This window comes from Grampus griseus (genome assembly GCF_964374135.1).
Source record: "Grampus griseus genome assembly, chromosome: 21".
NCBI classification, from domain to species: Eukaryota; Metazoa; Chordata; class Mammalia; order Artiodactyla; family Delphinidae; genus Grampus; species Grampus griseus.
The window spans coordinates 29,474,859-29,496,828 of NC_139015.1; the positions used below are offsets into that span (position 1 = coordinate 29,474,859).

General features: G+C 37.9%; 1 protein-coding gene and 1 pseudogene across 4 annotated transcripts in view; one reads left to right on the top strand and one right to left on the bottom strand.

Moving 5' to 3' along the window:
* Positions 1-21,970, bottom strand: part of NSD3 (nuclear receptor binding SET domain protein 3) — a 103,365-nt gene that overhangs the window by 37,182 nt on the left and 44,213 nt on the right. For 2 of the 3 annotated variants that reach the window (XM_082680587.1, XM_082680586.1), the window contains exons 4-9: positions 21,493-21,655; positions 10,724-10,878; positions 8,703-9,218; positions 6,441-6,567; positions 2,831-2,931; positions 654-699 (exon numbers count right to left, since the gene is read on the bottom strand). In XM_082680587.1, the coding sequence (XP_082536713.1) occupies positions 654-699; positions 2,831-2,931; positions 6,441-6,567; positions 8,703-9,218; positions 10,724-10,878; positions 21,493-21,655 (1,108 nt within the window). Of the gene's footprint in view, positions 1-653; positions 700-1,629; positions 1,788-2,830; positions 2,932-6,440; positions 6,568-8,702; positions 9,219-10,723; positions 10,879-21,492; positions 21,656-21,970 lie in introns of those variants that run through there. The other variant, XM_082680585.1, reaches the window with a different exon arrangement.
* LOC309839073 (glutathione S-transferase LANCL1-like) lies at positions 13,480-14,660 on the top strand (annotated as a pseudogene). Its single transcript has one exon. The product of its transcript is annotated as a glutathione S-transferase LANCL1-like (transcript).

Here is a 21,970-nt window from a genome sequence, read left to right on the forward strand (position 1 = left end):
ATCTCACCAAAAACGCACGAATCATGCTATGGAGTTTGTACTGTAGTCAAATTGCACACAGAAAAGTACAGACTTAAGTTTAAGGTTTCTTAAACTTTGTGCATATCTCAAATAGATTCTGCATAAGGTCATCAAATAATGGCCATAAATATGCTACGAATCATTTTAATATACAAAAAGATTTTACAGCACTGTAAAAATAAATGTGGCAAGATTTTTTTTTTTTCAATCAGGTTGTCTTGTCTGATTTGTCATAGTCCATGTTTGACCACTATTGACATAGCTACTATTCGGTATTCAGTCGAATACCAAAAAAAGTGGATTCGTCACATCCCTAGTTTATAAACCAGTGAAACCCCAGAATCTTATGGAGAAAAGCTGGAAACAGTATCAAGCCTACGTGGTGTTCTCCAATTTACCAAAACAAATAAGACTTTTCACATGGAGGCACAGAGTAAGATCAATTCTAAAAGACACACACGCACGCATGCGCGCACACACACACAAACACGGGAATACTTCAATTTCACACAAATTATCGACTGAAGAGCGACAAGTGATTTACAGAGACACACAAAAATACATGAAGTACAAATAATTCTTTCAAATTGTTTTTAATCAAGGAAATGCAGAGCAACATTATAATAACTCACCTTTTTGTAATCCAGTCTTCACTGTAGCCTGAGGAACTGTTTCAACCTGTTTGGACAGAAAAATACAGCATTAATGGGGAATTTTTTTTCACTTAATTAACAGAGGGAAAAAAATAATACTTCGATCAATCTAAGTAATGATGAGCGATTAATGTATCTGAAATCTGGACTCGGTCCCATTTTCTGGTAAAGTTCTCTGTCTCAGGGTCAGGGAGGGTTTAAATCCTAGCTGCCTGTGCTGGATACCAAGTGACAACACACAGCCACATGCTTTTGAGCAACGACCTTTCCCACCATTCCCTTGGTATATGAAAAGAACACAAATACTTTCCTCAGTGTCTGGGAGGCAGGAGAGGGGTTGTTTCTGCAACCAGCCCCGATGTTGCTATAAACCCCTCCCGCCCCAAAGACGTTAGGATAAATTTTTACTTACTATGATACTCAGGTTAATGTAACTCACGCCACTTTAAGACCCTTCCGCGCCTGCACTCACATCTAAGTTGCTGGGAATCAGGACCCTCTCTGTAGAGAGTGCTACAGGGCTCCATACAGCTGGAAGCTCAATACTTTTGCTGCTAGTACAAACTTAAGAAAATAAGTTTGTGATATTGCAAAAGCACTTTCTTGAGTGTCTTATGAACAGTGTCTTGATCCTACATTAGGAGAGCGAGATCAGAAGTTATTCTGCCAATGTTTATGTAAAACACGTGGTAATTTGAGGATTGAACCATTGGAATTAAAGAAAGGATGCCATTTGGAGGAGTACCTGCTTAAGCTATGAATTGGATTTAATGTTTCTCTGAGTGGTGAAATATGCATGTTGCAACACATTTTGTAAATATTTAAGGATTATTCTAAGCTTTTTAAAAAAATTTTTATTTTTTCTTTTACAACAAGTAAAAAAAACATACAACAGAAGTGCTTTTATAAGATACAATTAGTAATACAAATATAAAATCTTCTAAACAATCACTGGTATTGTTTTACTACTAACTATAAACACAGTGGCATTAACAATCCATCCCAGTTTTTGTACTCATTCTCCTTATTAATTTTAGACTGACTGGTCACAGACTGAATTTGGGAACCAGCTGGCAAAATCACAACTTCATTTTGGAAAGGAATACTGGAGATCTGCAAGAGGTTAGAAAGATTTTTTGGAATATAATTTCCTAAGTATGAAAGCTAATTATGATAAATGAATGACAAATTAGGATATTATTTAAATTTTTGTTAAATATTTCTGGAAAAACTGTTTTACATGTCTGATGATACCATAGAGTACCCACAAAATCACCTCTTAAGTTTGGAAGTTTAAAATTCTGAAGGAAATAATTTAAATAGAAAACTTCACATTCTTCCATATTTAAGTGGTTTTAAAAATATAAAGCTTATTGGAACTAATACTATTCACAATTCTTTTTGTTTAGTAGCAGCTGTCTGGGTATAAAACTGGATATTCTTTCACTTTAACAAATTAAGAAAAATTCTGACTGTGAATTTAAGTTAAAGGAGTTAACGATTTCCAAACATTTCTTTGAAAAGGTAATTTAATATGCCTATTGCTGTATTGATTACACTGGCTGAATACCCTTCCGTCAAAATGCCCCTCCTTCTTTTTACATAAATAGTGTGTATCTGATAACTTAGTAACAGGTGAGTGCCATTCCACTGGGAAAATAACATTCCAAAAAATCTGTGATACCAACAGAAAAACCAGATCATCTATGATTATCTGTTTCTTAAATAAAACTCTTATAGGTAAATTAATTTGGTCTGTTTAAAAAATAAAAATAATATATACCAGCAGCTTAAACCAAAAATTAAAATTAAAAAGAAAAGGGAACTCAATGATGGTTCCAAATAAAAATCACAAAAACATGAAATTATTTTGCTCGTAACTGAAATGTCAAAATCAATGTGAGGAATTCTTTAGAAGTCTTGTACCACTGACTTCCCATCTCCTGAAGCCTGATCGTTTTCTGTGAAAATGCTTGAAGCAGCATCACAGGGATGGTTGTATTAGGACTGGGCACTGGGATTCACCAGGACAGAAGCATTAGGTAGTCCGGAAAGGAAAGCCAGTGTGGGGGGAGTCTCTCTTTCTTTTAAGACACCAGCATAAGCCACAACACTCACAAATACGACGGTTAACCCTCTACATGTGGGAAGCCAACCTGCTCCTTTTTGATCTTCTTCTTTGGCACGACCTCAGTGGATTTCTCTGATTCGGAACGGGTTCTAATGGATCTTCTCTGTTGCTTCTTTTCTACTGAGCCTAAAAGACAATTCAAACGAACAAACAATAAAACCTCACTTGAGTAACTGACATTCAAGTAATTAAGATCTGACCAAATTCCTTCCTTTTCTTATCCATTACTTTTGGTCTTTTAACTATAACTCATTAAAAAAACTATTAAACACTTGGGAGTACATTAAAAAAATTGTATAGATCAAATTGTAAAAGTTGATGGGTTGAGACTAGGAGTCATAACGCACTCTGAACTATACAGATAAAGAGGGATTGGATTTTTAAAAATTGTAAAGTCAAACCAAAACAGCAGATAAACACATTTAGGTAATAATAACTGAAGGGATGAAGGGACTGAGGGGATGGATGAAAATGATTTTATTCTCAGTTGACATTAGGAATTAATGGTTCAAAATTCAATCGGTACTATGTATTTTGCATTTTAACAAATAAATTAATTCTACACGTAAAATGCTTAATAGTGCTAGGTGCTGGTTTTGCTATTGTTATATCATTAACAACCAAAGGGAAAAAAGCAGGAAACGCACAAAAATGGGACTAAAACTGAATCATTAATTTGACTATCAAGGGACTTGTATAACTTAGAAATAATTAGTCATGGAAAACTAGTTGAAACAAATTATCAAGCTATTTAATATTAAATGGTGAAAAAAAGAAACTATGAAGATTTTTAAACAGTAAAATTCTTTGAAAGAAAACTCACATAGACCCCATTTGGGAAAGGATAAAACTTAAGACTGAAGGCCGCAATGTGAAGAAACACTAAGTCAGGGATGAATCACAGAATGATTCATTCTGTGACCTTAAGAAGGAATGATACCTTCAGCACAGCTGTTCTCCATCTTTTCAGTGCTTGGACCACCTAAACAGTCCTTGCTAGATAATAATCACCTTGCAGAAGCTACCTCAATGAAGTGTTCCATATCACCTGTATATTTTCTGGTTTCATTGTTCTTGTTTATGTGGAAAGGGCTTTCCTCACCTTTGTTCAAAGCCAAAACAAAGAAGGATCCCACTACTTTTTGGGGGGAAGGAGTAGGTAGTTTGATGATAATGTATTGTTTCTGAGTTGTGCTTAATTAATTTCTAGCAGAGAAGTCACAAAATGAATGTGTCCTTTACTCTCACTCTTCTCCTTACAATGATGAAAATGTTAACTAAGACAACAGGTATCCTACCCTCACAGACACCTGAGTATTCCAAAGATTCACATTTCAGTATAGTCATCAACACTCAAGACCTACCAGGGAAGAGGAAAATGAAAATAGAACTGCGTAAAACAAACAAACAAAAAACCTTGTTTTGAGAATGACAACAAAATTGTTCTAGCAAGGGCAAATGATATTTGCTCTATTGTCTTACAAAGATAAGACAATGTGGTGACTCCGTAAAATTATTCTGAAAGCTACCCGAAGAACATATACATTCTACTACATTTAAAGACACTAAAAAGTATTATATTTATGTTCTAAGAGAGGAGAAGTGAGCATCTCTGGATTTGGAAAATAGCTTAGAAATCTGGCAGAAATGCAGATACAACTCCTCAAACCATAGAAATGTAGCAGTGCCACACATCCTATGTAGCACCTAAATTTACTAAGAAAAGGCTGGAGAATTCCCCATGAGTAGTTAACACCAAATGAGATAATGGTACAATTGGTTTCTGAAGGGAGATTGGGTCTCTTTTCTGACTTTTCAACTACTGAAGTTATTTTCGCAAGGAACAAAATGGTCATGTAAAAAGATAAAATATGCTTATCAACTACGGCTGGTAACCAAATTTAAACCAAGGTCAAAGCTTTAGAGCGCTCATCCCTAAATTAAGGCTGCAACGTTAATTTACAATCTCATTACATTATGTCTGCCTGAGGAAGGAACTGGGCTTTTTCTTGATATAAAGAATTATAACCTTCCACCTTTAGCTTTCACTAGAAAAGAAAAAAAAAAGAAGGAAAAGAAGAAAATCCACAGCAGAACTTAAATTGAAATGAAAAGACTACATGAAGATAAAATGTTCAGTAGCTGAGGGGCAGAAAAAACAATCTCCATTAAAAGTAAAAGTTTAATATTTAAGATCAATCTAATATCCTATGAAGAATTTACTTTCTCCCTAGTTCGGAGAATGCAGATGTTTAAGTAATGATCCTCCTAGTCTAAATATCACACTTACATTCAGACAAATTACTAACAGTTTAACAGTAAACAGTTTAACAATAAACTAACAGTTTAACAGTAAAGAAAGATGACAAAACTGATAGACCTAACTACAGAGCACTGAGGCCAAAAGAGTCTTGTGGTATCAAAGAAGGTAACAAACATTTTCAATTATGGCTAATTAATGCAAAATCTTCTAAGTCCATTATTCATTGCTTCATTATAATTTCATTTTTTATACAGTATTTTGAAGTGATACAAGTTGCAGATCTGGTTCTGGACTTTGCTACTCCCTCCTTACCTTACTGCAGCTTCCTTTCCCAACTCATTGTTGAATAAAGGCATTCTATTTACTATGCCCTGTCCCCGTGGCAACACCTTTCCCCATCCTGCAGCCCTTTCTTGAAAATAAAGGGCTGCAAGTTCTTTCCTGAATAATGATTGTTTTAATTTAGCTTTTATAATAAGAAGAATCTTACTCAAAATTTCCCTTACAAAAATACTTACCCCTTAGTGCCACTCAATTACAGGTTTGCCTGAGCTACTACTGATCCAAGATTACTACCTTGGGTCTTAAGACTTTAATCCTTCTAGAAAATTATTTGGTCACTTCTTAGATTCCAAAAAAAAATGTGAAAGAACAAATTGAAACAAACTCCTTCCTCCTAAGATTTCAAATGACCAAGTTAGTTGGTATCTAACTCTTTTCTTAACAGCTGTATGCAGCAGTAATACTGTTATATAAACCAAATCCACCAGACACTCAATTAAGCTTCTATAAGATCCTCAGTCAGTCTCTTAATAAAAATTACTTTGCCTATTCCAAAGGCACGATCTTACTAAATACAGGCATTTCTTCTTTGAGCAACAATAATGTAGCTTGATTTTCAATTCATGGTATCTGTTAATCAGAGAAGATTATAAGAGAGCTAGGTCCGAACCCCTCAACTGCTGACATCTAGCACACCTAAGAATAATGGAAAGAGTGTGGGCATCTACCAATTTGTGTCCAATAGGGGATAAAGGAGGAAAGAGTAAGAATGTGTTAATAGTGCTGGAAAATTAAAGCTGTTATTCTCATGCAGAGAGATCATCAAATGGTGCATCTAGTCAGATATGTACAGACTGTATAACTATAGTCTTTTCATTATAGAATCCTATTATTTAAATTCCTGTAGGAAAAATAACTATTACTATCAATAAAGCTCTCTGGCCCCTAAACCATTCTTTCCTATTGAAATAATCACTTTTATGATTTCATTTTTAAAATATAATTTGATTTTGATAGGAACAGAGCTGCCATGTGACAGTCAAGCAGAACCAAGAACTCCAATGGGAACGTACTCTATATTCATACCCACCTGCAGGACCAGATGCTGTTTCCGGAGATGACATATTCTGAGTTGCCTTTTCATTCCTCTGGTTTGGTGTAGAAATTATAAGTCTGTCTTGTCCCCTGACACTTATTTCTGTTTTGTTACCAATTCCCTTCAAAATAAGGCAAATTAAAAAATAGGTGATTACCAGGCAAATGGCATCATTGGCTTATAAAGATGCCTTAAGACCATCATAATGTGCTTGGATTTTTTTTTTTTTTTTGCGGTACGTGGGCCTCTCACCGCTGTGGCCTCTCCCGTTGCGGAGTACAGGCTCCGGACGCGCAGGCTCAGTGGCCGTGGCTCACGGGCCCAGCCACCCCGCGGCACGTGGGATCCTCCCGGACCGGGGCACGAACCCGTGTCCCCTGCATCGGCAGGCGGACTCTCAACCACTGCGCCACCAGGGAAGCCCTGTGCTTGGATTTTATATGGTCTTTGATTGCAGTTAATTTATTATCTTAGCCATTATCAGAACAATTTTATTAAGTCATCAGGATGTACTCTAAAATGTACAATGAGACTATGTGGGGGAAAAAAACCTGTTTTCTAAGTCCAGATGATGAATATCACTAAAAAATAAACCTGTATCATCTAATTTTCTGTCAAAACCAAAATATTTTCTGGTCTGAATAGTCTCTCCCTTTACCCATATCACAGTAAGAGAACTATAGTCATTTTCATGTGGTAAAGTACCCTACTACAGATAAAAATATCAACACGTCTTTGAAAGACAAGGATATCCTTAGATTACAGAAGTGTGATGAAAATGTGCACCCCATAAGCAATCTGGAGCAGAGAGAAGGCAGGGAGAATTACAGTTCTGTCTCATTTTAGGTATTTTTAATGCAGTGAAATAAAGGAGTGATTTATAAATATAGTATATGTATTTTTAAAGCTTTCATTTTTAAAAGGTCAGTTTTATCTCAAATTTGATTTAAATAGCACTCTTTGGGGGGGGGGGGTGACAAAGTTTGATTTGTGCATCCAAAAGCAGATAAAAACCAGCTCCAAGAATGAAGCCAATTCGCATTCGAAAAAGATACAAAGTATTTACTTGCGAGTCAAAGCTGTCAACAGAACCAAGTGGGGACTGTAACTTAAGTTTTTCCAAGGAGCTTCGCCTTACTGAAATCGGTTGAACCTATAGGCAGAAACAGGTTAACAGAGGACCCTTATGCTTCTCTTTAGGAAAATATATCACCAATGAGGTGCACCTATATTTATTTTAATGTGCATAAGACAACGTTAGGAAATCAGCACAGAATTCTTGAAACAGCACACATCCATGAGGTGCCACTGAATTTGGATTCACAAGCCCACAGTTGTGGTGTCGGCTGGGAGGGTAGTGAAGAGGTACACGGAATAGAAAGTACAAATGTTGTAAAAGAGCTTTAAAGTCTTCAAGCTAAAGTGTGAGCGCCCTAAATGGAGGCCCAGGGCTGTCTGAGGGAGGCATTCCGTTTGAAGAGGCTACTTTCACCCCGTTACACAAGCTGTCACCGCAGTTCATTGTGACAGAACAAACACAGTTCTGGTACTTCTCTAAAATGTATGAGCTATCGCAGGTCAACATGAGCCAAACAAAATTGCTGGTGCAACCAAACAGAGCAACAGGTATAATGATTACAACGGTTAATTCAGATAACTGACAGAAATGATTTAATAAGAAGCATACTTTGCAACTAAGAAAAACTAACCACACAAACCAGAAACAGGCAAAGTGCCCAGTTTTTTCCCATGATTTTAGGGAGCTCAGCTCAATTTTGGCTGCACAGCTCAAGATTAATCTAGTACAGATGGGGATATTACAAAAGAGAGAAAAAAAAAGAACAAAAGCAAAGCTTTTTTGCCTATGTCTTTTTTGCCCCCATCTTAAACAGAGTAAACTGACTGTACATTTCAAGTGCAGTGAATACAAAGGGTATTCAAATTATGACCTTGTGTTGTTTGGGTTTTTTGGGTTTTTTTTTTTGCGGTACGCGGGCCTCTCACTGCTGTGGCCTCTCCCGTTGCGGAGCACAGGCTCTGGACGCGCAGGCTCAGCGGCCATGGCTCACGGGCCCAGCTGCTCCGCAGCATGTGGGATCTTCCCGGGCCGGGGCACGAACCCGTGTCCCCTGAATAGGCAGGCGGCCTCTCAACCACTGCGCCACCAGGGAAGCCCTGGGGTTTTTTTAAATGCCAAGGTTGACTACTTACTAGATACCTAGGTTCCCCCAAAAAACCCATGAGAAAAGAAGGTACCTTCGTTGAATAAACAAACTGATCGATAAATTTCCCATCTCCTGTAGCATTCTGAAGAGCAAACACTTGTTCAATTTTCACAACTGGAGACATGTTACACTTCTGCAAATCCAGGCTCCCTTTGTGCATTGTGATGGAAGCTGGTAAGGATTTCCTCGCAGCTGCCGTTTTCCAGGCTACTTTAACCGGAGGTGGTTCGTCCTCTTCCACGCTTGTGTGCCGCCTCTGGCTGTGTCTCCGAATTTCAGTACCTGATAGTGAGGAGGCCGCCTCGCCTGCACTGGTCTGTTCTGGCTGAGTATTCAGCACTGATCTTGGCCTTCGGGTTTTTTTAACTTCAGCCTTGGAGGCAACATTCTTTTTTGCTTGGGATAAAGCCTCCTCAGGCTGTTTATCAATGTAGATAAAAGTATACTGTTCAATTCTTTCCTCCCGGGTCATTTTCAACGCTTTCTCTGCGTGGGCAATGCCGATATCCCACTGAGCACGTTCTCTCTGAGGCCGGGGTTTCCGAATCTGTAAAGAAAGATACAGGCATTATGGAACATGCTTTAATCTAATAGGGACAGTTAAAAAAACATGTATTTCCCATGTGGTCTTATCATCTTTCCAGGTATGCATAAACATCTTCAGGGTCTTCAGTCAAACAAGGGAAATGTTCTAACTCCATGACTTTGATGAATCAGCGCTGCTATCAAGGACATGCAGGTCCACTCTTTTACAGTAAACCCTTCTTTGTTGCCCACTCTGCTGGACAAGTCCCTCCAAGAGGGAGTCGTCCGCCTCATGTCACATTCCTAAAAAGCTGGCAGTGATGATGGCAGAGAGAAGAAAGATTACAGAAAGGATAACTTTCAGGGGCCAATAAAACACTAACATTAAAGACAACACCCTAAAACTCAGGGGTGCCACACAGACCACAGCAAAGCTAAGTAAGTGGCACAGAGCCAGCATTTGGAGCTGAGCGGCCAGCCTGTGCCAGAATGCAAACAGGGGCAGAATGCAGAGAAAGGGGAGCCCCGAGGAACACGTGGAAATCGATACAACACAAGAAAACAGGATCGTATGAGAGGAAAAATAAACCTGCATCACAGTTTCCAGAGTCCTGATCAGAAGACTTTGGATTGGCAAAACAGGTAAGAAAATTTTGAATAAAGGTATGTGAGATGAGCAAAGCAATTAGGAATTATCCAGGGGGTTAGACTGAGGTAGCCAGAAATTAGCTAATGAAACAAGGAGACGGTACAGTATATGTCAAACACTGTTAAACACTGTGAAGTGTTAAGTTTGATAAAAGTAATCAAAATCCTCTGTGAAAATATTTAGCTTAGAGTGAAAATATTTCTGAATCACCAGAGGCCCACACTAAATTAGTTGAGTTTAAAAATCTCGACCAGACAGATTATCAAGAGTTCATGTCAAAATTCTATTATGTCCACCACCACAACAAACATCTTTAGTTCCATCACTAGTGTGACCTTGGTTGAACCCGCTACTTAAGGGTTCTGTGCCTCAATTTCTTCATCTGCAGAAATAGGAATAACAGTATCTACCTCACCAAAGTTGTAATGAAGATTAAATGGATTAATACATATATAAAATGCTTAAAAACAGTGCCTGTCTCAGAGTAAGTACTAAATATTTTTAAAACCTTACTTTCATAAAACAATTTTGCTAAATAAGAATAAAGGGGAATTAGGGGAAAATGCTGAAATAGGAAAAAACATAAAAATCTCTGACAAAATCCTCATTTCACTAGCATCTACTAGACTATGTACATTTGAATTCAATTCAAAATAGAATCCAAAATTGTATTAAGCAGATAAAGTTTTCAGTAGGACTATAATGTTGTTTATATGACATATAAAATTTATTGACACACAATGAATTATTAAAATTGAGCTTAGGGGACTAAAATAAGTCATTCTAATTGCTTGAATTCAAGTATGAAAAGCTCTACTAAATTATTAAGTCCTTTACAGTCCACATTCAATTGACCATGTTCCTATGTCATCAGTCACCTTCTGTTTCTCAGAGTGATTGCTGGCTTGTCTGGTCGCCTCGGCCAGTAGTTCTTCATACTGTTTGTGACCTTTGTACTCTCGGACCCGCTTTTCGTGAACCCACGCCCTCTCTGGCTGGTTGCTAAAAAATTGGACGTGATATTCCCGGGCACCTGTAAGTAAAAATTCTTATTAGCCCTTTCAGAGCATAAGCAGCCACATATACTTTGCCAAAAATGTGGACCTAAGCCAGGTTCCCTAGTTTACTCCTATTAAAACGTGTCATTTTTGGATCGTCCAAAGATGTAATCCAACATCTACCAATAACACAACTAATTGTTACTGTAAAAATCACCCCAAACGATTAAACTTGGTACAGCAAGTTTTAAGAGAAAAAAAAAAAAAAAATCAGAAATTCTGCTGTCAGATTTGTTACCTTGGTTACACAATTTATATTTACTGGCCTCAAACCTTTTTACAAACAAATCTGGGTACAAATAAATAATTTTTCCTTCAAAAAAATGCATAACATATTTTCTTGGACTTTCAAAAGCCAATTGCTGGTCAAACTGCTTTTCTAATGACAAAAACGTGTGGCGCACAGACCTGGGGGTGGTAAGGGGAGGACAGGCTACTGAGACTCTCCCAGGGATCCTGCAAGGTCAAAACCATCTTCACAATAACACCAAGGTGTTGTCTTTTTCATGATGTTGACATTTGCACTTAATACAGCAAAAGCAATGGTGGGTCAGACTGCTGGCATCTCAGCACAAATAAAGGCAGTGATGACACCAAATTATACTAGTGCCGTATCCTTCACAGCCATATGCTGGCAGTTACAAACAAACAAACAAAAAAGCCAGTTTTACTTAATATCCTTGATGAAGCAGTAAAAATTACTTTTACTAAATCTCAACCCTTGAACACGTCTTTCTAGTATTCCTTGTGACAAAATGGGAAGGGTGCATAAAGCACTTCTGCGCGCTGCAAGTATGAAGATTGCCTTGAGGGAAAGTACTTCTGGGATTGAACTGCAAGGTGAACTGGCCACTTCTTCATGGAGCATGACTAAGAGAAAAACTACGGTTATTTGAACTTGAGAATTTGGCAGGTATTTTCTCAAAAGTGAACAAGCAAGTTTGTCACTTCAAGGAAAACAGCTGATAGTATTTGTTGCCAATAATAAAATTTGATCTTCCAAGAAAAATCAAAATATTGGAAAACTAGTATCTGCCCCTATGAGTCTTCCAATTTCCAAATAATCTAAGAATTTTCTGATGAAGTAAGTGGTGACAACGAATGTGATTTTAAAAATATCTATAAAGGAATGTGTCAACATTTGGAAGATATGCATGCAATATTTTTTAAATGGCCAATGTATGATGTTACAAAGTCATGAAAGGCAAATGATCCATTCAAAGTGCAAGGCAGAAACCAAGTACAAAAAGTTTATTGATAGGATTTCAGATTCCATATTGCAACTACCCCACCACTTGCTGAGTTTGGGGGCAATATCAAAGAAATATACCCACAGTTATCTGAAAAGGCTATTATTAAAATACTCTTCCCTTTTCCAACTACACATCTGTGTGAGGCCAGATTATCTTCATTTTCTTCAACCAAAACAACAAACCATAATAGACTGAATGTAGAAGCAGATATGAGAATCTAGTGTCTTCAGTTAAGCCAGTCATTAAAGAGATTTGCAAAAATGTAAAAATACCATTCTTCTCAATTTTTTTGCTTGAGAAAATATTTTTCATAAAAACAGAATTAATAATATAACATACAGTAGCTTTTTAAAAATGAATTGGTAAATATTTAAAATTTTTCTCAGCTTTAATTTCTAAATTAACATCAACAGTAATAGATATAACCTATGTAAACAAAAGCATTTAGCGTTCTCAAATTTTAAGAGTAAAAGGGGTTCTGGGACCAAAACACCTGAGAACCACTGCTCTCTGGCGGTGCTACTCTGAGTGTGGTTCCCAGGGCAAACCAGTCTGCCACAAAACAAGCAGAGAAGGTAAGAGTGAGCATTTAGAAACTATGATAATTTAACATTGCGTGACATCTAGGCCCATGATCAGGGATCCTGTACCGTGTATTTTTTTTGTAAGGGGAGGCCTTTCATTTCCCAAATAGTTAATTTTATCGTATTTTACAGAAGTATTGGTCCATGGTGGACTGGAAAATTTTTTTAAAAGAGCAAAAAACTAGTCCTTTACCAATAACAGTTGAAAAACATCACTGTAAAGAAAATGTCTCAGGTCAATAGAGAAATGTGAAAACTGGTCCTCTTGGGGAATCCAAGATAAGGCAGGTATGGAGAGAAGGACAAGCAGATCTTGACAGAAAGTATGGGTATCAGCGTGAACTCAACTGACTGAGTTACAGGAAAAGGATTATATCTTGGATTTGAAATTTTTAAATTTTATTAGACATTAACGGGAGATTACTTAAGGAATTATTTTTAAACCAAATTAAAATTTCATATGTAAAATAGCCTGTGAGAAAAGAGAAACATACACAACTTGGTTTTCCATATCATCTCATCTGAGAAGAGCCAAGCATAAATTTGACTGTAATCAATCAAAGAAGGTTTATTAAAAGTCCAAGCGTTTTGGAGGACAAGAACAAAAATACAGCCTCAACTAATAGGTAGGTCTGGAGGTCAGGGTGGTGGGTACAAGCAGTAGGGTTACAAGAACACAGGACAGGTGAAAGCGGGCTTCTCGTTTTGTCCCGAGGCCGCGGGGCTCGTTTCTGGCACCATGGCGCCAAGGGCCTCCCCAAATCCTTACGCCGATTATAACAAATCCCTGGCTGAAGGCCACTCTGATTCTGCTGGGATGACTACCGAATTCTCACAACTCCTGAACAATAAGATTCGAGAGCTTCTTCAACGAATGGAGAGAAGCCTAAAGTCTGCGGACACTCGGGACAGCACTGTTTACACTGGCTGGGCAGGTATTGCTGTGCTTTACTTACACCTCTAGGATGTGTCTGGGGGCCCTACCTACCTACAGATGGCACATGGCTATGTAAAGCAAAGTCCGAACTATCCGACCAAGCATTCCATCACCTTCCTTTGTGGGGATAGGGGCCCCCTGGAAGTGGCCGCTGTGGTGCATCACAAGATGAACAATGAGAAGCGGGCAGGGGACTGCATCGTCCAGCTAATTCACCTAAATAAGACTGATCCCCATATGCTCCAAATGAAATGCTCTATGGTCGAATGGGCTACATCTATGCTCTTCTCTTTGTGAAGAAGAACTCTGGAGTGGAAAAGATTCCTCAAAGCCATGTTCAGCAGATTTGTGAAACAGTCTTAACCTCTGGAGAAGACCTAGCTAGAAAGACTCCACTGGTGTATGAATGGTACCAAGAATACCATGTCGGGGCTGCTCATGGCCTGGCAGGAATTTATTACCACCTGAGGCAGCCCAGCCTTCAAGTGAGCCATGGGAAGTTACACAGTTTGGTCAAGCCCAGTGTAGACTACGTCTGCCAGCTGAAATTCCCTTCCGGCAATTACCCTCCTCGTGTGGACAATACTCGGGATCTGCTAGTTCACTGGTGCCACGGTTCTCCTGGGGTAATCTACATGCTCATTCAGGCCTATAAGGTGTTCAAAGAGGAACAGTCTCTCAATGATGCCTATCAGCGTGCTGATGTGATCTGGCAGTGTGGCTCGCTGAAGAAGGGGTACGGGCTGTGCCACGGCGCTGCAGGGAATGCCTACGGCCTTCCTGTCGCTGCACAACCTCACGCAGGACGCAAAGTACCTGTACAGGGCCTGTAAGTTCGCTGAATGGTGCTTAGATTATGGAGAACACAGATGCAGCACACCAGACACTCCCTTCTCCCTCTTTGAAGGAACGGCTGAACAATTCATTTCTTGGCTGACCTCCTAGTGCCCACAAAAGCCAGGTTCCCTGCATTTGAACTGTAAAAGGAAAGTCCCCTCACTGCAACTCACTGCATGAGCCTCTCTATACATCAAACCCGGGCTAAAGCAACAATAGAGTCAAACTGTGTACTTTAGTTGATTTTTTTTTTCCAGAATATGTCTTTAGTTCAGTTCCTTTTTATTATTTACTTTTATTTTAAGATATCCAGGGAAATCTTAATTAACTTCAGTTTCTCTTAAAGGGAGGGTAGGTGATGTGTACAGTATTTTGAGAGCATATATGCATTTATTTCAGAACTTGGAGGCAGTCGTATTCTTTACTCAAGCTTATGAATATAACCATCTGTTACGGTTCTAAAAATGTTTAAAAGAAACTAAATGTAGATAAATACATGCTTATCGCTGGATATTGACATCCACCTCTTCCCTTTAGTATGTTTTTTATGACACTTTTATGACTTTGCTTTTCTCTGAGTGGTTGATTATGAAACGGGACAAAAATATAACTATATGCTTCCAGGTCAAAAATTGAAAGAGTTGCCAACTGGGCTAGGGACCTAAACACCATTTTTCAGATTCACAATGCTTAAACTAGAGATAAACATACTTTCAAATTTGCCTCTTTTTGTTAGTAGAGCATCCAGGCTCTACAATCCAACATTTTTATCAAAAACTTCTGAAATGTGATGGTCGTTATATGAAAATTCTGATTTGAAGGTTATTTCTAGATAAGCTAACAGAAAGTTTGTTTTCTCCAAATAAGCTAGTATGTTTTGGAACTACTTATGTAAATTTGTTTCTTCTTTGGAATAACTGTAAGATCAGGAAATGAGATTTCTGTGTGTAAATATATTACGATTGAGTCCACCCTTTCTGACTGACCTTCTAAACTTTGTGTTTTACTTACTTTGCAATGACGATGCTTTATAAAGCGTTGGTTGCTGGGAAGAAGCCATAGGATATTTTCCTTCCTATCTGTCTAGATGTTGATCTTTTCACTAAATAGTAGAGCACCCTACTTGTTTAAAAAGGGGGAGGGGTGCTATACCGCAAAATCGCTAAGCTTTTGACAGGAATGCTGGTTCCTGAGAAGGTATTATCCAGTGATTATTCTTAGAACAAATGGCTTTTGTCTCTTTGCATACCCTAGGCTTTAACACTCATCCATTTCTGAGCCCTCAGGATCGGATACTGATATGGTAGGTGAAGAATCCCTGGTGCTTCAAATTCTGTACAAATGTTTTGACTCATCAGCTCCCATTCCTCCTTCTTCCATTGCTGACTTTCCCAGGCTTGTCTTTTCTATGTATTTTGACTGATTTTGAAACATTTTGCAGCTTTTAAGAAAACAGGCTCTAAAAATTTTTAATGTGCCTATTTCACGGCTCTCTCGGTCACAAAAACATGCTATTTTTATTGGAACTGTGAACCAAATCCCCACTGAGTACATGTTGGTTCCCGTGGATAGCAATCCCCTATTATTTTTCATTTAGCACCAAAATAGCTAATATTATTGGCAATTGCCTGACCCTTTAAAGGCTACTGACAGTAGGATCTAAAACACAGCCCACTGCTCAGTTCCCAGGATTAGCTTATTCCTCTGTGACTCATGCTAGCTGGGGACAACCTTGTGTCTCTCAGATGTGAAGCACTGCTGGCAAGCTCTGTGCAAGCCGTGCCTTTCTCGTGAACGTGTCACATGAACAGTGTCAGCATCCACAGGAAAGCTAATCTGCCTTTGGATGGGTGTCCAGCTTGAAAGAACAGACCCCATTTGGTTTAGTTAAACGTCTTACTATACTTTTCCTGCACTTGTAGCTACTATAGTTACTAACCAAGGGAAAAATAACAAAACACTTTCTCTTAACTGGAGGAGACTGATCACAGTGCTTCACCAAACACCTTAATTAATTCAACCCCAGGAAGACATCAAGGCAGGGAGAAGAACACTTTGAATAAGATTCTTATTCCTATTTAGATTGCTGTTTAGCTACTGCCATCCATTAACAAATTTATCAATACAAACACAATCCAGTTTTCATTTTTTTCTTTAGCTTTTTAAGTTATTAAACTGGCAAGATTTTATATTTGTGCCATTGTTTATTTATGTTTAAGAGCTCAGAAAGTTTGATAGGATTTTAAACTCAGGCAAAGGCTATAAAACTCAGACTAATACCCTAACACCATGGTAGAAACTGAAACTTTTACATGAAGTTTCTTAGTTTTGAAAGGAAGAGGGATCATTTCAGTTCTATTTCTGTTACATCATTTTTCCCTCAGATATTTTTTTGGTTAGAAAACAAAACGAAAAAATGCACAAAACTGCTTCCCAGAAAACTGAGTAGTATCTTTTATCTCCATGTAAACACTAGGTAGTGAAACCTTAAAACCCTGTCAAGCAGTATTCATTTATCTTGTCGTGTGCTTCTATGAACATCACGATCAGTTATTTACATCAATCCTATTGGTCCCATCAAGAAGTCAGTCTTTAATCCTTAGAGTCATTTGACCCTTTGATGTCACTTCCAATTATTTGGAATCAAAAGCCTTCACGGTAGGTAAAAGTGGCCATTTTCTCTCCTGTTACAACTTCCCAGCATGACTTAATTGAGAGGTGTACTTTGCTCATAGGTCCTCAGGTTAATTTGTGTCTGATCTTATAATGCCCTGCCTTCTCTTGACTGAGTATGAAATACAAAACATGAAGAGTAAACACTTATTCATCTACTCCTTTGGCTACGTGAACTCGTCTATAATCCTTTGTTATTCATACTCAATTCTGACTTCACTGCTGCTCCCCCTAAATAGGTCAGAGCACCCCACTTCTGTATTGTTAAGCTGTAGAACTGTTTCTCTCCTACAGGTACAAATCAGAGTAGGATATTCAGGGATCCTACACCAATGTTATATAGCCATTTACTGGAAAGGGCTGGAATTGTATGTATTTCTATGTTCCGTAAAGGATTTGACTTAACTGATTCTCAACGAAATTTTATTAGGACTATTAAAAAAAAAAAAAAAAAGGGACATAATCTGTTTCCAAAAGTCAGAGTTACTTATTTAGAACCGAACAGATAATCCCAAAAGACTTTGAATTATAGTTAAAAACATGAAAACAAAAACTCACAGATAACATAAGCTCATTTTAATCTTTATTTTCAACTTCTTCCTCCATTAAATCACTTACTACAGAAGAAACAAATCAAACAATTTGTCTCTTTGTTGGCACTTTGTTTCCTGCTGGCTGGAAAACTATATAAAAGAGTGAAATAAAAACCCAAAGACCTGACAGATGGAGAAACAAGCACATCTGTCTCTGAATAATGAGCTAAATTTCCAATAGAAAAATGTGGAGGAAACATTTTTATATAACAAAAATAATATAGGTAAAACTGTCCGGTTTTAAATTTCTAAAAATATATTGGGATTAAAAGTTACAACAGGTATAATGTGATACCATTTAAAACTCTCAGTTAAAAATCTTTATTTTCATATCTATTAATTACAATATGCAAAGAGAAAAAGAATTACTCCCAAACTCTTTTTCTCTTTTGGCCGCACCTCGAGGCTTATGGGATCTTAATTCCCCCACCAGGGATTGAACCTTCGTGCCCTGGCAGTGAGAGCACAGAGTCCTAACCACTGGACTGTCAGGGAATTCCTGGAATTACTCCCAAACTCTTAATAGTTGTTATATATCTGGAGGATGAGACTATGGGCAACTCTGCCTTCTGAACATATATAATGTATTGTCATAAGCAGAAAGAGCATTCCATTTTTAATTTTTACACTTAAAATGAGATCTAAACAATGAAATACAACAAAATAGACATGTGATCCAAACATCTTTCAATGTGCTCTTCAAAGAATTATATCTGTAAGTGTGAAAACTGCTAAATACGTTTTCCAATGCTGAGAATCTGACTAATAACAATACTGACTAATAACAGTATGGAAACCATTGATTACTATATAAAATTCAAGACAAATTTTACAAAGTAGTTTAGATAATAAGCAGCATAAAATGTTTCACAGGTATCATGTGTGGAACATAATCAACAAAATCAAGTTTTATACTGTGTTTCTGGTTTGTAGAAAAACTGTCAAAAAACTACTTCATTTAAAACTGCACGGCACAGCCATGCAATGAAATATTATTTGGCAATAAAAAGAGACAAAGTACTGATACATGCCACAACACAGATGAACCTCTAAACATGATGCTAAGTGAAAGAAACCAGACATAAAAGGCCACATATTATATGATTAGATTTGTATGAAATGCCCAGAAAAGGCAAATCTATAGAGACAAAAAGTAATTAGTGGCTTCTTAGAGCTGAGGAGCAGAGGGGAGAATGGGAAGTGACTCCTAATGGATGTGGGATTTCTTTTTTGGGCTGATCAAAGAAGTGATAAAGTTAGATTGTGGTAACTGGTCACACAACTCTGGAAACGTACTAAACATCATTAAATTGCAGGCTTTAAAAGGGTGAATTTTATGGCATGTAAATGATATCTCAAGAAGGCTATTATTTTAAAAACTACTGCAGGAAAGAGAAAATTTAAAATATTATCAGTATGTACATTTTTCAAACCTAAATTCTCAGATTTCGGTTTCCTCAACAATACAAACAAAATCAGTTTTTCCAGTACTAAAGTAGGGAGGACCAGACCAGATTAATTCATAAAATAAATTTAAACACTTCCTTTGGAATACAAGATGAAGCATAGATTATGCTTTCATTTGTACCCCAGAAAAAAGCTATATTAGTAAGTTTTCATAGAGTAATTAAATGTGAAATTCTTTATATAATCTCAAAAGGATGCTTTCCTAAGGGGACAGAACTGAAGAGCCACAACTCTCACGTGATGTAATATCTTAGAGTGCTCTGGAGGCCCAGATAGGGACTTGTGTATTGTTTTATCTAAGAAGGCTTGTCCCTTTCTTCTCCCATTCAAGAATCACAGATTATTAAATGTGCAAGGTACTCAAGAGATTAAGAGTCCAACAGCCCCACTATATAAATGAAGGGGCTAGGACTGCCTCCCCCAGTCTCTGTAAATTATGAGTAGGGGAATTCAATTACTTTCCTTTTATTATACAGTAGTAGTTAAGAGTGGAGGTTAGGGACTAAGATTTCTTTAAGACTCTATTCACAGATCCCAAACATAAGGATAATAGTACCTACTTCATAGTGTCGCTGCTATGAGGACTGCTTAAGAAAATATACATGAGAATTGTTTGTTTTTTCATTTACTTTTTGGCCACGTCATGCAGCACGTGGGGTCTCAGCTGCCCAACCAGGGATCCAACCCATGCCCCACGCGTTGGAAGCGTGGAGTCTTAACCATTGGACCCCCAGGGAAGTCCTACAAGAGAATTGTTTAACACTGTGCCTTGCACAGGAGTGGACATCCAACAGTGTTGGTTTTTTTTTTAAACTTCTGCCCCATCGATACTTCTAGTCACCCCAACCTTTAATCAGCAGATTATAGTGACAAGATGATTGCCTTCTGTATCTGGGTGGATTTCTTGCTGGGTAGCACAAGAGTTACAAATATGGCAGATCCCGTCACAAATCTGACTTGCCAGACACTTTTTCTCCTCATAACAGTGAACAGGGACCAAGATAGAAAGTTTAAAATGAGAGAAAAAGAAATAGGTGCAGGGCTTCCCTGGTGGCGCAGTGGTTAAGAATCCGCCTGCCAATGCAGGGGACACGGGTTTGAGCCCTGGTCCGGGAAGATCCCACATGCCATGGAGCAACTAGGCCCGTGTGCCACAACTACTGAGCCTGCGCTCTAGAGCCCGCGAGCCACAACTACTGAAGCCCGTGTGCCACAACTACTGAAGCCCACGCGCCTAGAGCCTGTGCTCTGCAACGAGAAGCCACCACAATGAGAAGCCTGCGCCCCGCAGCAAAGAGTAGCCCCCGCTCACTGCAACTAGAGAAAGCCCGCGTGCAGCAGCGAAGACCCAATGCAGCCAAAAATTAAATAAATGAATAAATAAATAAATTTTAAAAAAAAAGAAATAGGTGCAAAGTTGTCACAGACAATAAGGGACTCGACAAGTGAGTTCGCAAAGCAAATATCCAGAAATAAATTCCCAACTCCAACCTTCCTCTGGCTACTAAGCAAGTCCATTCCAAATGCTAAAATCTCAGGAATCTATTCTACAGGTTTTGGTCAAACTCTGGAAAAGGAGTAAAGTTAGAATACAGGTTTTCTTAACATTTATTAACATTCCTAAGGTAGGATTCTATGCCATGTAGCTGGCTTCAAACCATACTTCTATTTCATAATGAATTTATAAGCATGTCCCAGTAAATTTACAGATTCAAAAATGGAGTAAAAAAAATTTTTTTTCATTAAAAACAAACAAACCACCACCCGCAAAAACAAAAAACAAAAAAAAATGGAAAGAAGGAGGAAAAAGGCATCTTGCAAAATTTATCAGGATGAAAAGCACTTGTCTGAGTAAAAAATTACTACCCACAGGAGTCAAAGATGAAATAAAAATGTTCAAAGAAAGCTTGGCCCAAATGTCTATTACGCTCATATACGACATCTCATTACCTATCGGTCTGCTTGCTTTTGGAGGTCAGATTAAGGTTTTTTAAAAAAATAAGTGTGAAAGAAATTATAAAACAAACATAGGGTGTTCTAAGGGAAAACAAGGACCATGTCAGCTGTAGAGGCTCTCTGCCAGTTAAGATGACCGTAATTATTTCACTGTTCTTTAAAAACTGATACTGATATGTGTTTGGGTGTCAGATTATATTATCACGTATGTATTATATTCATAAACAACATTTTAGACTCACTTTTTTGCCACAACTTTTTACTAATGTCCATTTATGCCTTTTCTTACCTCTTGTGTTAATTTTGGTGTGAACCTCGAGTTGGGGATCACTTGAAACCATACAAGGCCACCAAGGATAGGTTCCCACCTTAGACCAAACAAGATCGCCAACCTGGAACTTAACACCAGCGGACACTTCTGTTGTTGGAACAGAAGGTAACATCGGCTGAACCTGTAGGAAAAGGTCATAAAAAAATTCACTCATACTTTTCTCTGATGCTTGCTATCGGTATCTAGCAAAAGGGAAGAAGAGAGGAGGAAGATAAGCCCCACTCCAAATATTGAAAAGAGGACTGATGGTTTCTGTTGCCAAATTATTGATAAGGCATCTCAAAAATCCACATCTATTAAAAAGTGGTCATAGTTTTGAAAAGGAAAATAATTCGCTAAAAATATCTACCTTTTAAACCAGCTCCAAGATTTATTTCAGTATAACTTCTGAAGTAATAATACATGCTATGTGTGTTCTAATTTAATCACTCTGCTT